The sequence below is a fragment of the Salvelinus alpinus genome, chromosome 16, assembly GCF_045679555.1.
Source record: "Salvelinus alpinus chromosome 16, SLU_Salpinus.1, whole genome shotgun sequence".
NCBI classification, from domain to species: Eukaryota; Metazoa; Chordata; class Actinopteri; order Salmoniformes; family Salmonidae; genus Salvelinus; species Salvelinus alpinus.
Genome location: NC_092101.1, coordinates 33,570,091 through 33,583,949, shown reverse-complemented (window position 1 = coordinate 33,583,949; position 13,859 = coordinate 33,570,091). Strand labels below are relative to the sequence as shown.

At 43.2% G+C, this 13,859-nt stretch overlaps 1 protein-coding gene across 1 annotated transcript in view; it reads right to left on the bottom strand.

Moving 5' to 3' along the window:
- Window positions 1–13,859, bottom strand: part of LOC139541390 (KICSTOR complex protein SZT2-like) — a 173,931-nt gene that overhangs the window by 130,707 nt on the left and 29,365 nt on the right. The window contains exons 13-26 of the mRNA XM_071345992.1: window positions 13,376–13,528; window positions 11,005–11,119; window positions 10,423–10,619; window positions 9,812–10,048; window positions 9,496–9,574; window positions 9,103–9,191; window positions 8,423–8,591; window positions 7,953–8,169; window positions 7,531–7,728; window positions 7,239–7,336; window positions 3,990–4,128; window positions 3,368–3,655; window positions 2,843–3,050; window positions 1,482–1,609 (exon numbers count right to left, since the gene is read on the bottom strand). Coding sequence (XP_071202093.1) covers window positions 1,482–1,609; window positions 2,843–3,050; window positions 3,368–3,655; window positions 3,990–4,128; window positions 7,239–7,336; window positions 7,531–7,728; window positions 7,953–8,169; window positions 8,423–8,591; window positions 9,103–9,191; window positions 9,496–9,574; window positions 9,812–10,048; window positions 10,423–10,619; window positions 11,005–11,119; window positions 13,376–13,528 — 2,315 coding nt within the window. The remainder of the gene's footprint in view (window positions 1–1,481; window positions 1,610–2,842; window positions 3,051–3,367; window positions 3,656–3,989; window positions 4,129–7,238; window positions 7,337–7,530; window positions 7,729–7,952; window positions 8,170–8,422; window positions 8,592–9,102; window positions 9,192–9,495; window positions 9,575–9,811; window positions 10,049–10,422; window positions 10,620–11,004; window positions 11,120–13,375; window positions 13,529–13,859) is intronic.

Below are 13,859 nucleotides of genomic sequence, written 5' to 3'. Positions count from 1 at the left end.
CGTCTGGTCAAATACTAGCTACACAGAATGATTAAGCAGTCAGACTGGACTAGTCACCTTTGACGTAGACTCTCATGACAGGATGTTTACCATAAATGTTAACGTCTGTCAGCGATACTTGCATAATCTGACATAGGGGACAAGGAAGGCACTGGCGACAGTCTTTGGCAGAGGCTTTGAGAGGGATGGAGACTTCCTTTCCTGTTCCCTTTAGTTCAAATTTGAAAACTTCCACCCCCAGAATCAAAGATTTTAATATAGAATTGGTTCAAATCAAGATTTAATTATTGGTTCTGAGATGACCTTTGACGTAGCTGTGGTGGTAGTGCATTGCCTTTGACGTAGCTGTGGAGGTAGTGCATTGCCTTTGACGTAGCTGTGGCGGTAGTGCATTGCCTTTGACGTAGCTGTGGCGGTAGTGCATTGCCTTTGACGTAGCTGTGGCGGTAGTGCATTGCCTTTGACGTAGCTGTGGCGGTAGTGCATTGCCTTTGACGTAGCTGTGGCGGTAGTGCATTGCCTTTGACGTAGCTGTGGCGGTAGTGCATTGCCTTTGACGTAGCTGTGGCGGTAGTGCATTGCCTTTGACGTAGCTGTGGCGGTAGTGCATTGCCTTTGACGTAGCTGTGGCGGTAGTGCATTGCCTTTGACGTAGCTGTGGCGGTAGTGCATTGCCTTTGACGTAGCTGTGGCGGTAGTGCATTGCCTTTGACGTAGCTGTGGCGGTAGTGCATTGCCTTTGACGTAGCTGTGGCGGTAGTGCATTGCCTTTGACGTAGCTGTGGCGGTAGTGCATTGCCTTTGACGTAGCTGTGGCGGTAGTGCATTGCCTTTGACGTAGCTGTGGCGGTAGTGCATTGCCTTTGACGTAGCTGTGGCGGTAGTGCATTGCCTTTGACGTAGCTGTGGCGGTAGTGCATTGCCTTTGACGTAGCTGTGGCGGTAGTGCATTGCCTTTGACGTAGCTGTGGCGGTAGTGCATAGCCTTTGACGTAGCTGTGGCGGTAGTGCATAGCCTTTGACGTAGCTGTGGCGGTAGTGCATAGCCTTTGACGTAGCTGTGGCGGTAGTGCATAGCCTTTGACGTAGCTGTGGCGGTAGTGCATAGCCTTTGACGTAGCTGTGGCGGTAGTGCATAGCCTTTGACGTAGCTGTGGCGGTAGTGCATTGCCTTTGACGTAGCTGTGGCGGTAGTGCATTGCCTTTGACGTAGCTGTGGCGGTAGTGCATTGCCTTTGACGTAGCTGTGGCGGTAGTGCATTGCCTTTGACGTAGCTGTGGCGGTAGTGCATTGCCTTTGACGTAGCTGTGGCGGTAGTGCATTGCCTTTGACGTAGCTGTGGTGGTAGTGCATTGCCTTTGACGTAGCTGTGGTGGTAGTGCATTGCCTTTGACGTAGCTGTGGTGGTAGTGCATTGCCTTTGACGTAGCTGTGGTGGTAGTGCATTGCCTTTGACGTAGCTGTGGTGGTAGTGCATTACCTTTGACGTAGCTGTGGTTGTAGTGCTCCTGTAGCAGGCTGCAGTAGTTGGCCAGTTCCTTGTGTTTATGAGGCTGCGACATCAGGTCTGTCCAGGAGGAGGTGCTGCTGCGTTCCTGAGATAGAGACCTGTTGGGAGGGAAGGGGACAGACATCAGACAGACAGAGACACACACACACAACCACACCAACACCGTTACAGAATAAGAGGAAGAGAAGCACACTCAGAATCAGGAAGCCCAGTAGTAAATCTGTCAGAGAACCATACAAGCCGTAGAAAGGAGGGAGCATAGCCTAATCATTAAATATAACAGTTATTTTAACACGCTGCATATCTCCTTACAAACACAGTCTCTAATCACAAGTCATAAAAAACACAAATCTCTGATCTTTAATCTCCGTTAGAAAAAAAAAAACAGTCCAGCTCCATATAATCCTGCATTATGCATTGAGGTGAAGAGGCTGCTGTTAAAGTCTATTCACTTGAGGTTAAGGGGACACTCCACAACATTAGAGCTCCAAAGAATGCTTTTTAAGTGGGGAAATAAGCAGTTAAGAAAATGTATCCAATATGGCAATACTTTGTGTCTAATGTTCATCGGAGGTCAACACAGTCAAACATGTACCATGATACACAAGTGTATAATTCCCAGATTTCACAATGACAAAAAAAAGAGTACAAAGAAACTTGTTTATCCATTAAAAAAAAAGTTTTTATCATAGGCTAAGAGGAGAGATTGTCATAGCACAATGCTAGTAGGGTCTGCAAATCTCAGACAAAACGACCATAACTGCAAGAACCGGGGAACCTACAATAAGTAAGATATTGCCAGTTCACACAGCAGACATGTTGACTTTTGGCAGTTCTACCCATTAGTACATGACTGTAGACAGAGAGACGGCCTCCTAAAAGAAGCTAGGAGCTCCAGCAAATATAAGGGTCATGCTTTGTGGAGTCAAGCCTTCAAGTATGTCTAGAGGCGACAGTCTTCTCTGGAGGTAGATACCAACATCCCCATAGCAACACAAGCCTGGAGTGAGATAGTGATTTACTCAACCCCAGGAGCCTCTCCCTGGTCTGAAAACAGAGATGGGAGCATGTGATTAGGCCTAAGCTCCTCCCACAGGCACCGATCCGAAACACCACAGCTCAGTTAATCTTTCCATGACTCCTTGCATCCTTTCCCCTCACCTCCTTCTCAACCGTATTGGTCCCATCCCCTATCCCCTCAAAGCAAAGATTAGTTCCATGGTGTCAGGCAAGCTCAATCAAGTGCAGATAAAGTACTTGAAAGAAAACAAATACTATTGAACACAGATGTGCTTCCCATCAGTAGCCCAAGTGTGTGTGTTACTGGATACCTGAAGAAGATGTCCCTTGGCTGCCTGTTGAAGTGGGGATGGACTAGCTGGTCCTTCAGAGAGTCCAGGGAACAGTTATAGACGTATACAGGGCAGCACGGATGAGACAGGTCCCCTGAGCTCTGCTGGGATACCTGGCTACTGAATGTGATGTGGAAGTCTCCCTTCTGGGGCTCAGCAAACTGCACCCCATCCCTCTCATCCACACCTGAGAGAGGGAGGGATAGAGAGAGCGAGAAAGGAGGGAGAAAGAGAGAGAAGTGGAGAGAGGGGTAGAGAGAGAATCATTTACAGCTACAACTAGAGAGGGGGGATTCATTTCAGCGTGACGCCAGAAAGCAAAATAAACACAATTTGTTCTGGGAGCCCCATCCTTTCCCTTCCACAACAGTAATATTATGTTATTGCTGAGGTAGAGGGAGGGAGAGCGGTAGAGGTAGAGAGAGAGAGAGAGAGGGGTAGAGATGGGGTTGGTGAGGAGGTAAGTATGTTGGAAGCAACAGACTAAGAATAATATAAATGCACCTTTAGTGCCATTTTCTGGCTCAGAGGGCCGGCTCTCCCAGTTGTCATGCTCCATCGTGGAGCTCCCAGATCCAGGGGAGAGCAGGTGCGACCGGGGTCCCACAGGACCACCACCACCAGGGGAAAGCAGAGGGGACATCAGCTCGCCAGTCAACCCACCATCCAGCCCATTGGTGGAGACAGAGTGAGAATCGGCCTGTGATTTGTTGCTGATAATCAGGGTGTCATCATCCTCTCCATTACCCTGGGGCTCTGTATCCAGCCCAGATGACATCAACATCTGGACATCTGCAGAGAAAACAACAACGCTCAGAGCTTTATTGACACGGTAATGTTACTAACATCTATAAAACACACGGCACTGTAGCAATACCACTTTCTGGTGATAAGCAGGTCACAATCAGTTAAAACTAGCACATGATACTAGGCTGGTAGCTAGCCTAAATACATAGGATTCCTATGACTAGAGCAGAGCCCCCACTTGAGTAATGAGTAGAAAGAGTTGTAATTCTGTCCTATTTGCACATCAGACAAATACAGCAGAGCACAGAAGTGGATTTTATCTACCTGTGACTAGACCAGTTCCCAGAAAGGAACAGGGGGTATAGCATACCAGGCCTACCTGTGAAGGTGTCAGGGAGGAAGGTGAGGAGGATCTGTTGGGGGCTGATGTACTTGGCGTAACACTTCCACTGAGGGGTAGACCCATCCCTCTCCACTGGGACTGACTCCTCGTCCACCAGGTCTGCATTGCTGAAACTCTGACGAAAGAGGGGACAAACGCACAGAGATGACAAGTGTTACAAAATAGAATAGACAAAAGGAGTATTTCCCAAGGAGGACAAAGCTTCAATAATGAGAGGAAGAAGAGGGTAGTGTAAAACATGCCTGGACACCAAAAGCAGAACCTGTGACCCATTGGTGGTTTTACATTGTTTTTGCGTTTCATAAAACTCATCTCAACGCCAAGGAGGAACCTTCTGGATTTCTCTCCTCAAAGAGAGAAGGCAGACTGGTTAAAAGGTTTACCTGAAGGGTACAAGTTACTACCTGAAGGGTACAAGTTACTACCTGAAGGGTACAAGTTAATAACCTGAAGGGTGCAGGTTAATAACCTGACCTGTTTCATCCTCTACAACCACTGTGAACATTTGAACATCTTGGCCATGTTTTGTTATAACCTCCACCCGGCACAACCAGAAGAGGACTGGCCACACCTCATAGCCTAGTTCCTCTCTAGGTTTCTGATTAAATTCAATTTTCACAGAACCGCTTGTTGCAATTTTGATGAGGCTCTCTTGTTCAGATATCGGTAAGTGGACTGGAGGCAGGGCAAAAAAGGGATAACGAATCCAGTTGTTTGTGTCATCCGTTTCGGGAAAGTACCTATGTAATTGCGCATCCAACTCACTCAGGTGCTTCGCTGTATCACATTTGACATTGTCCGTAAGCTTGAGTTCATTTGCACACAAAAAATCATACAATGATGGAAAGACCTGTGTGTTGTCCTTTTTAATGCAGACAGAGAAGAGCTCCAACTTCTTAATCATAGCCTCAATTTTGTCCTGCACATTGAATATAGTTGCGGAGAGTCCCTGTAATCCTAGATTCAGATAATTCAGGTGAGAAAAACATCACCCAGATAGGCCAGTCGTGGAAGAATCACGTCATCATGCAAGCAGTCAGACAAGTAAAAATTATGGTCAGTAAAGAAAACTAAGCTCGTCTCTCAATTCAAAAAAACGTGTCAATACTTTGCCCCTTGATAAACAGCCCACTTCTGTATGTTGTAAAAGTGTTACATGGTCGCTGCTCATATCATTGCATAGTGCAGAAAATACATGAGAGTTCAGGGGCCTTGCTTTAACAAAGTTAACCATTTTCACTGTAGTGTCCAAAACGTATCAGGCTGTCAGGCATTCCCTTGGCAGCAAGAGCCTCTCGTGGATGCTGCAGTGTACACAAGTGGCGTCGGGAGCAACTGCTTGCACATGCGTTACCACTCCACTATATCTCCCTGTCATGGCTTTTGTGCCATCAGTACAGATACCAACATGAGCAGCAGCTATGTTTGGCTACATACGGACCTTTAGTGGAATTCCCGAGAGAGAGTAACGGTTAATGTAATTGGATGTTAATTATTTGACTAGGCTATCTGTATTTGACATTGTGTTGTTATTTTGCTGAACACTAGATGGTTTCATTTTATTTTTGGCAGTGAAACAAGGCTACTCAGACGAGAAAAAAAACTCACCCAAATGTATAGCCCCATTGGAAAATATAAATGGACTGTTTGAAAATGTGAAGGGGAAAAAAAGTACAAAAAATATATATATAAAAATGTGAACCACATTTGTGAACCAACGGCATTGCTCGTTCCCCTGAAAGAATGTAGTGTGGAAACCTACCAAAAACAATTAGGCAACAATAAATTCAATCCTTTTAGACAACTTCCTGAACAAAAAGTTCCACTGTAATAGTGAAGGTGTAAACTTGGCAGTAGAAAACCTAAACTGTGTATTTGACCTCTCAGCTTCTCTATCAAATCTAAAACTGTCAAACACAAAACCGAAGAAAATTAACAATGATAAATGGTTTGATGAAGAATGCAAATACCCAAGAAAGAAATTGAGAAACCAAGAACTTAGAGACCCAGAAAACCTGAGTCTACGCCTTCGCTATGGTGAATCACTTAAACAATACAGAAATACACTACGGAAAAAGAACAGCACAGAAATCAGCTCAATGTAATTGAAGAATCCATAGACTCTAACCACTTCTTGAAAAATTGGAAACACTAAACAACAACACTAAGAGTTATCTATCCAAAATGGAGATGTATGGTTAAACCACTTCTACAATCTTTTTGGCCCTATAACAAAGAACAGCTAAAACATATACATGATCAAATAAAAATCTTAGAATCAACTACTAAAGACTACCAGAACCCACTGGATTCTCCAATTACATTGAATGAACTACAGGACAAAATAAAAACCCAAAAAGGCCTGTGGAGTTGATGGTATCCTCAATGAAATTATAAAATATACAGTCAACAAATTCCAATTGGCTATACTAAAACTCTTTAACATCATCCTTAGCTCTGGCATTGTCCCCAATATTTGGAACCAAGGACTGATCACCCCAATCCACAAAAGTGGAGACAAATTTGACCCCAATTACTACCGTGGGATATGCGCCTTCACCCTGCACACCCAAATTGAAAAACAAACAAAACCAAAACAAAAGTCTTCTCATGCTTTATTGATTTCAAAAAAGCCTTTGACTCAAGTTGGCATGAGGGTCTGCTATACAAATTGATGGAAAGTGGTGTTGGGGGAAAAACATACGACATTATAAGATACATGTACACGTGTGAGGTTAAAATAGGCAAAAAAACACACATTTCTTTCCACAGGCCCGTGGGGTGAGACAGGGATGCAGCTTAAGCCCCACCTTCTTTAACATATATATCAACGAATTCGTGAGGGCACTAAAACAGTTTGCAGCACCCGGTCTCACCCTACTAGAATCTAAAGTCAAATGTTTACTGTTTGCTGATGATCTGGTGCGTCTATCACCTACCTAGGAGGGCCTACAACAGCACCTAGATCTTCTGCACATATTCTGTCAGACCTGGGCCCTGACAGTAAATCTCAGTAAGACCAAAATAATTTTGTTCTAAAAAAGGTCCAGTTGCCAGGGCCACAAACACAAATTCCATCTGGACACGTGCGTTACCAGGATGCACCATGCTTCTACACCTACATTGCTTGCCGTTTGGGATTTTAGGCTGGGTTTCTGTACAGCACTTTGTGACATCAGCTGATATCAGAAGGGCTTTCTAAATTCAATTTGATTGATTGATTACCTGCAGGGTACTGGTGGATCCAGTCACTTCTTTACTGTTCTCTATAGTTTGGAATGACATCACCGTGTCCTGTCTCTCTGGAGGTTTCAGGCACTCCTCTGTCAAGAGAAGGTAACAAAGAAAAGTAATTTTGTGCAGGAGTATAAAATGTTACATAATTAAAACAATCATGAGCAGGATTTTGTTGTTTTCAGTCAGTCAACATGTGTTTATAAAGTGCTTTACATTAACTCAGTCTAGACTCCAAAGAGCAAGCAAATTTACAGCAGAAGCATACAATTAGAATGCCTACCTCTGATGACAGGTAGAGAGAAGGGTGCAATATGTCCGTCTCGTTCCCTGTCTAAGATGTGATGCATGAAGGTGACGTTCTCATGGTCAACCAATGTGATCTCCCGGTCACTGAGCTCGTTTTGCAAGCTGCTGTGGAACAGACTAAGCAGGAGCTCGTTGGGCAGGTAGGGGGCACCCTGGGACACCTCATTCTCCACTGCAATACAAACAAATACATTTTCATTACTTTTCATCTTCATAATATTGTAGCGACAACACGTAGTGACCATGTCAAGACGTTTGGACCTCTTGGGGTATAAATGGCTAAGGTGTTGGACGAAGAGTAGGAGGGACCCATATTTGGGCTATTACCAAAACTTGCCACAATTTATCAATTCATGTTGGAAAAAATGTTGATCTTGAGGACATTATAACATTCACCTCTGCTGAGAGTGAGGAAGAAGATCTCTATCTGTTGGCACTTGGGCAGCAGCTCAATGAGGTCAAACTGGAAGGGAATGGTGTGGATGCAGTCCTCAGAGGGTGGGGGGTCCCCTGCCCCGACGGGCGGGTACACCTGCTCCTTGTTCTGGCACAGCTGGCTCAGGTACTCAAACGTCATCATGGTGGACACAGAGGCCAGATCCCGGGGGAAAATCTGTGGACAAAGTTAACTCTCTTTTACAATCAAATGATGAGAGGATCCAGACGTAGAGTCGTTCCTCCTCTGGCCGTATCTGTACACACATTTCAACTTTACCTCATCTCTTCATAAGTATTGTAATACTATACAAACACATGAATTGGAACTCCCAGCGATTTTACTACTGAATAGCTAGCTACCTTTGACAACAGCTGACAACTGCTAATATAAGAAGACCAATTTCATTGATTGATCGATTGGTACTGACCGCCTGGGGTATCTCCTGGTAGGTGAGCTCCTGGAAGTGTCTGTGTTGGTCTCTGGGGCTCCATACTGTCCTACTCTGAGGCTCAACCCAACACTCGGTCACCAGGTTGAGCCCTGTGTCCACATCGATGGCCTCCACCTCTGTATCATTGTCATCGTCTGTGGAGAAACTGGAGACCCATGATAGAAGACAAGGGGTCAGGACAGGAGGAGACATATGGAAGCTTATTCAGCAATAGCACAATTAACTGACTAAATAACCAGCGAAATATACCCAATGGCAACGTGCACCAAAGCATTCAAACGAAGAAAAAAAAAAACAGTTCTTATAAATAAAGGTTACAGTTGTTAAAAATAGTGTTCTCAAATAGTGTTCTCATAAATAGTGTTCTCATAAATAAAAGTGTTCTCATAAATAAAAGTGTTCTCATAAATAAAGGTTATAGTCCTTATAAAAGTAATAGTTCTCATAAATAAAAGTAATAGTTCTCATAAATAAAAGTGTTCTCAGAAACAAAAGTGTTCTTATAAAGTGTTCTTAGAAATAAAAGTAACTGTTCTTAGAAATGCAACTGTTGGATAATATATGAAGATAATGTTGGAGAACGTGTTGAAATTGTGGAACGTGTGGAATAAAGCAATAGAACCAGTGGCTAAATACTTAATAGAATTCAGTCTCACCTGTCCTTGGTAGAGGTGGAGTGAGGTGGAAACAGGATATACTGGACAATACAGGTGTGACTCTCTCCGTCCACCGCCTCTGGCATCCCCTACAGGCACAGCATCACAAGTCATTCTTACCATGAGATTTGTATAGGAATTCAATGCAAACACTGTGCAGTAAACTGTCTGGCCTCAATATGTCCAGATAAGAATATGTGTATGTGTGTGGCCTAATCTTTGCAGTGTTAATGTAGATAATGATACATGAGTTTTGTTTGGTTTAGATTGAACAATTTTACTTCATTCTGTAAAATGTGTGTACAAACTGTTCATATCGGCTTGAAGGACTGTTTTTGTAATGAGTTCAGTAAATACTTTGTCTCTAAGTGCCAGTCAGCATTCTACTCTCACCTTCATTGGCAGTTCAGTCACCATGTTGACTACGCCATCTCCACTGGCAGCAAAATGAAAGCCCTCAGAGAGGCGAATCCTGGAGGAACATCAAAACACACTTTCAGGTAACAAGTCACAAGACGTTAGTACCCCTAAGAACTTCCTAACAGCTCCCTGATATGACAATGATGACTTGTATCCATCAGGAAAGTATTTCTGTGTCATAAAGCATGCCAGCATATAGATATTCAGGTAAACAGGTGTAAAGCACATCAAAAACATTACATACATAGTGCATGATACAGGTAACATTAAATATGCCAGGGGGACTCACTCAGACAGCATGGACAGTATATGAGCCACAGCCTGCAGGGGAACGGTAGATCCAAGGCCGCCCTGCACCGTCCAGACCCAGCGCTGGTGGAGAAAGTAGCGCGAAAGAGACGCTAGGGTGGACGAGGCTGCGCGATTGGCTGCCATACTGAGGGGCCCGGTCATTCTGGGGAGCTGGGTGAAGTTCTCCATGTTCAGAATGAAGGGCATCCGGAAGTCTGACGGGAGCTTATCGTAGCTACAGGGGGAGATTGGACACTGTTAGATTCAGAGCACTCATAATGCAAACAAATCTGATGCTTTATGTCTCGTGACCTCAATAATTGTAATCTACAGTAAAAAGCCACGTGAAAGAAAACATATAAATTGGAATCACTTAATTTTACAGTACAGAAACCAGATATTTCCTAAGAAATTACATTATAAAATGGTAATTACACAGCAATAAGTAAATCAATAAACTTGTTTGTTTCTTTGAAAACAGGACTGTAAATTGAAATGCTACCATCCGATTGCTTTGGTATGGCAAGTTAACCAGCATTATTTCAAATCAGTTGTGCCTGCTGGGTAACTTCCATGCTCAAGGCACAAATCTGAATACATTCCATTGACCTGATGAGCAGTTTCTCCAGAGGTTTGTTGAGGACAACCATACATGGCCGGTCAGACAACGCAGGTTTGGAAGTAGGGAGAGGAGGGGACTTGGAGCGGGAGGCTTGCCCCAGAATCTTCCTCTTGGGCGTAGCCTTGTTCCGGATGCGCTGAGGGAAGCGAAGCCTCAGGATCTGCTCCCGCAACTCATCCACTATCTAGAAGATGGAGGGCAGAGAAAAGGTTGAGCTGAAGAATAGGATAGGTTAGTTCCCTCACAGACAGCTGTTTAGTTCACTTACCTTAATTAGCATTTCAGGAATTAGTCTAGCATCTTCAGCCATGAGTTAACAAACAACATTGACACAAATGGCAACAAAAGGTCATACCAACAGATGTCTGCAGCATTCTGAGAAAAAGGTGTCATGTTTTCACCAAGTGAGTGACATATTTTACTAGTCACACAAGTTTGTACTAAACACTTCTCTCTGCTTGTTAGTACCATATACAGTGAGGAGAAATAAGAACAGCTCGAGATTAAAAATATATAATCTATTCAAAAATTGTTAAAAGTATTTTTGGTGTGTAGACCATGTCCAGTACCTTGTTCCTGGTGTGGGCCAGGGTGCCGATAGGAAAGCCCAGCCTCAGAACCATACATGGGAGCTTGGAGATCAGACGCACCAGATAGAAGGAGTTGGGGGGCTGGTCAGAGGCACTGGGGACAGGACATTCATTAAAATCTTACTCAAGTCATGTACTGTATCTCAATCCTGACAAGGGTTTAAATAGAATGTTTTCTTTCAAATACTTTGTGCATGTGATTGAATATGCTTCAAGTGGGTTAGCCTTTGAGACTTTTCCATTGGTTCATTCAATCACAGTTTAAAAGGGATGAATTGAGATTTTAGCAATGAAGGAGTGAGACAGACCTAGGTTCAAATAGCATATTTTCTTTTAAATACTTAAAGGGCAATGAAGCACTTTATCTATAGTGGGTTGCGAAAGTATTCACCCCCTTACCATTTTTCCTATTTTGTTGCCTTAACCTGGAACTAAAACAGATTAGTTGGGGGTTTGTATAATTTGATTTACACAACATACACAGCCTACTACTTTGAAGATGCAAAATATTTTTTATTGTGAAACAAACAAGAAATAAGACCAAAAAAAACGGATCCCCCCCCCAAAGTCAATACTTTGCAGAGCCACCTTTTGCAGCAATTACGGCTGAACGTCTCCTGGGGTATGTCTCTATAAGCTTGTCACTGGGATTTTTGCCCATTCTTCAAGGCAAAACTGTACCAGCTCCTTCAAGTTACTATTTTCTACATTGTAGAATAATAGTGAAGACATCAAAACTATGAAATAACAACTATGGAATCATGTAGCAAACAAAAAAAGTGTTAAACAACTGAAAATATATTTTAGATTCTTCAAAGTAGCCACCCTTTGCCTTGATGACAGCTTTTCACACTCTCGGCATTCTCTCAACCAGCTTAATGAGGAATGCTTTTCCAGCACTCTTGAAGGAGTTCCCACATAGCCTGAGCACTTATTGGCTGCTTTTCCTTCACTCTGCAGTCCAACTCATCCCAAACCATCTCAATTCAGTTGAGGTCAGGTGATTGTGGAGGCCAGGTCATCTGATGCAGCACAACATCACTCTCCTTCTTGGTCAAATATCCCTTACACAACCTGGAGGTGTGTTGGGTCATTGTCCTGTTGAAAAACAAATGTGGTGCAAACACGATAGGATGGCGTATCGCTGCAGAATGCTGTGGTAGCCATGCTGGTTAAGTGTGCCTTGAAATCTAAATAAATCACAGACAGGGTCACCAGCAAAGCACCCCCACACCATCATGCTTCACGGTGGGAACCACACATGCAGAGATCATCCATTCACCTACTCTGCGTTTCACAAACACATGGCGGTTGCAACCAAAAATCTAAAATTTGGACTCATCAGACCAAAGGACAGATTTCCAATGGTCTAATGTCCATTGCTCATGTTTCTTGGCCCAAGCAAGTCTCTTCTTCTTATTGGTGTCCTTTAGTAGTTGTTTCTTTGCAGCAATTTGACCATGAAGGCCTGATGAGAGCCAGTTTCATCATAGACAGATGGTTTTTGCGACTGCACAAGAAACTTTCAAAGTTCTTGAAATGTTCCACATTGACTGACCTTCATGTCTTAAAGTAATGATGGACTGTCGTTTATCTTTGCTTATTTGAGCTGTTCTTGCCATAATATGGACTTGGTCTTTTACCAAATAGGGCTATCTTCTGTATACCACCCCTACCTTGTCACAAACGCATTAAGGAAAGAAATTCCACAAATTAACTTTAACAAGGCACACCTGTAAATTGAAATGCATTCCAGATGACTACCTCATGAAGCTGGTGGTTGACAGAATGCCAAGAGTGTGCAAAGCTGTCATCAAGGCAAAGGGTGGGTACTTTGTTAAACAAATCAAAATATATTTTATATTTGAGATTCTTCACTTTTTTGGTTATTACATGATTGCATATGTGTTATTTCATAGTTTTGATGTCTTCAATATTATTCTACAATGTAGAAAATAGTACAAATAAAGAAAAACCCTTGAATGAGTAGGTGTCCAAACTTTGGACTGGTACTATAGATATTTCAAGGGTTGTACAGAAGTTAGAGGCAGTTTCGCGTGCCAATGCTGTAGATTCTCAGTCCTTGCGCTAACGCTAGTTAGAAACTGCGCTAACGCTAGTTAGAAACTGCGCTAACGCTAGTTAGCAACTTCCTTCAAACTGCAAGCAGAGACATAAAAATAGTATCCATGAGTTTAGCCGACTCTGGGGAAGTAGCTAAAGATCTTTATTGCCAAAAACTTGACGTATCCCTTTAAGAATTTGAAAGAAAAGAATAATACTATTTGAACTCAGGTCTGTCTCATTCCACATTGTGAACTATTTACCATGAGTCTCTATTCCTCCTTACCTGTATATGAGCTTGACGTATGAGTATCCCTCCACCAGAACGAAGCTGCTCCAGTCCCTCAGTAGGGAGGTGAGGGCTGAGTGAGAGATACGACACTGGATGGTGCTAAACCGCCCGTTACTACCGGCAGTGTGAAGGTGCTTGGGCAAAGGCCTGCAGAGAGAAAAGACCACTTTGATACTGACTGTGAGAAAAAATGGAAGGTAAAATCCCTACATATAGTATTCTACACTGAACAAACATATAATTGATACTCAGAGCTCTAATGACCCTCTAACCAGTGACATCAATGTAAATGCTATCGAAAATCACATCAAAAACAGTAGGCCTATCCTACTTTTAAAACTCACCACACTGTGATGATGAATTTGAAGAACAAAGTTCAACAGCAGGTTGAAACAGTGTAAGACATGATCATTGTGGGTGTTGTTTCAAAGTCTAACGCAACAAAAGACAGCTTTTTCGCAGGTGATGATCAATTAAA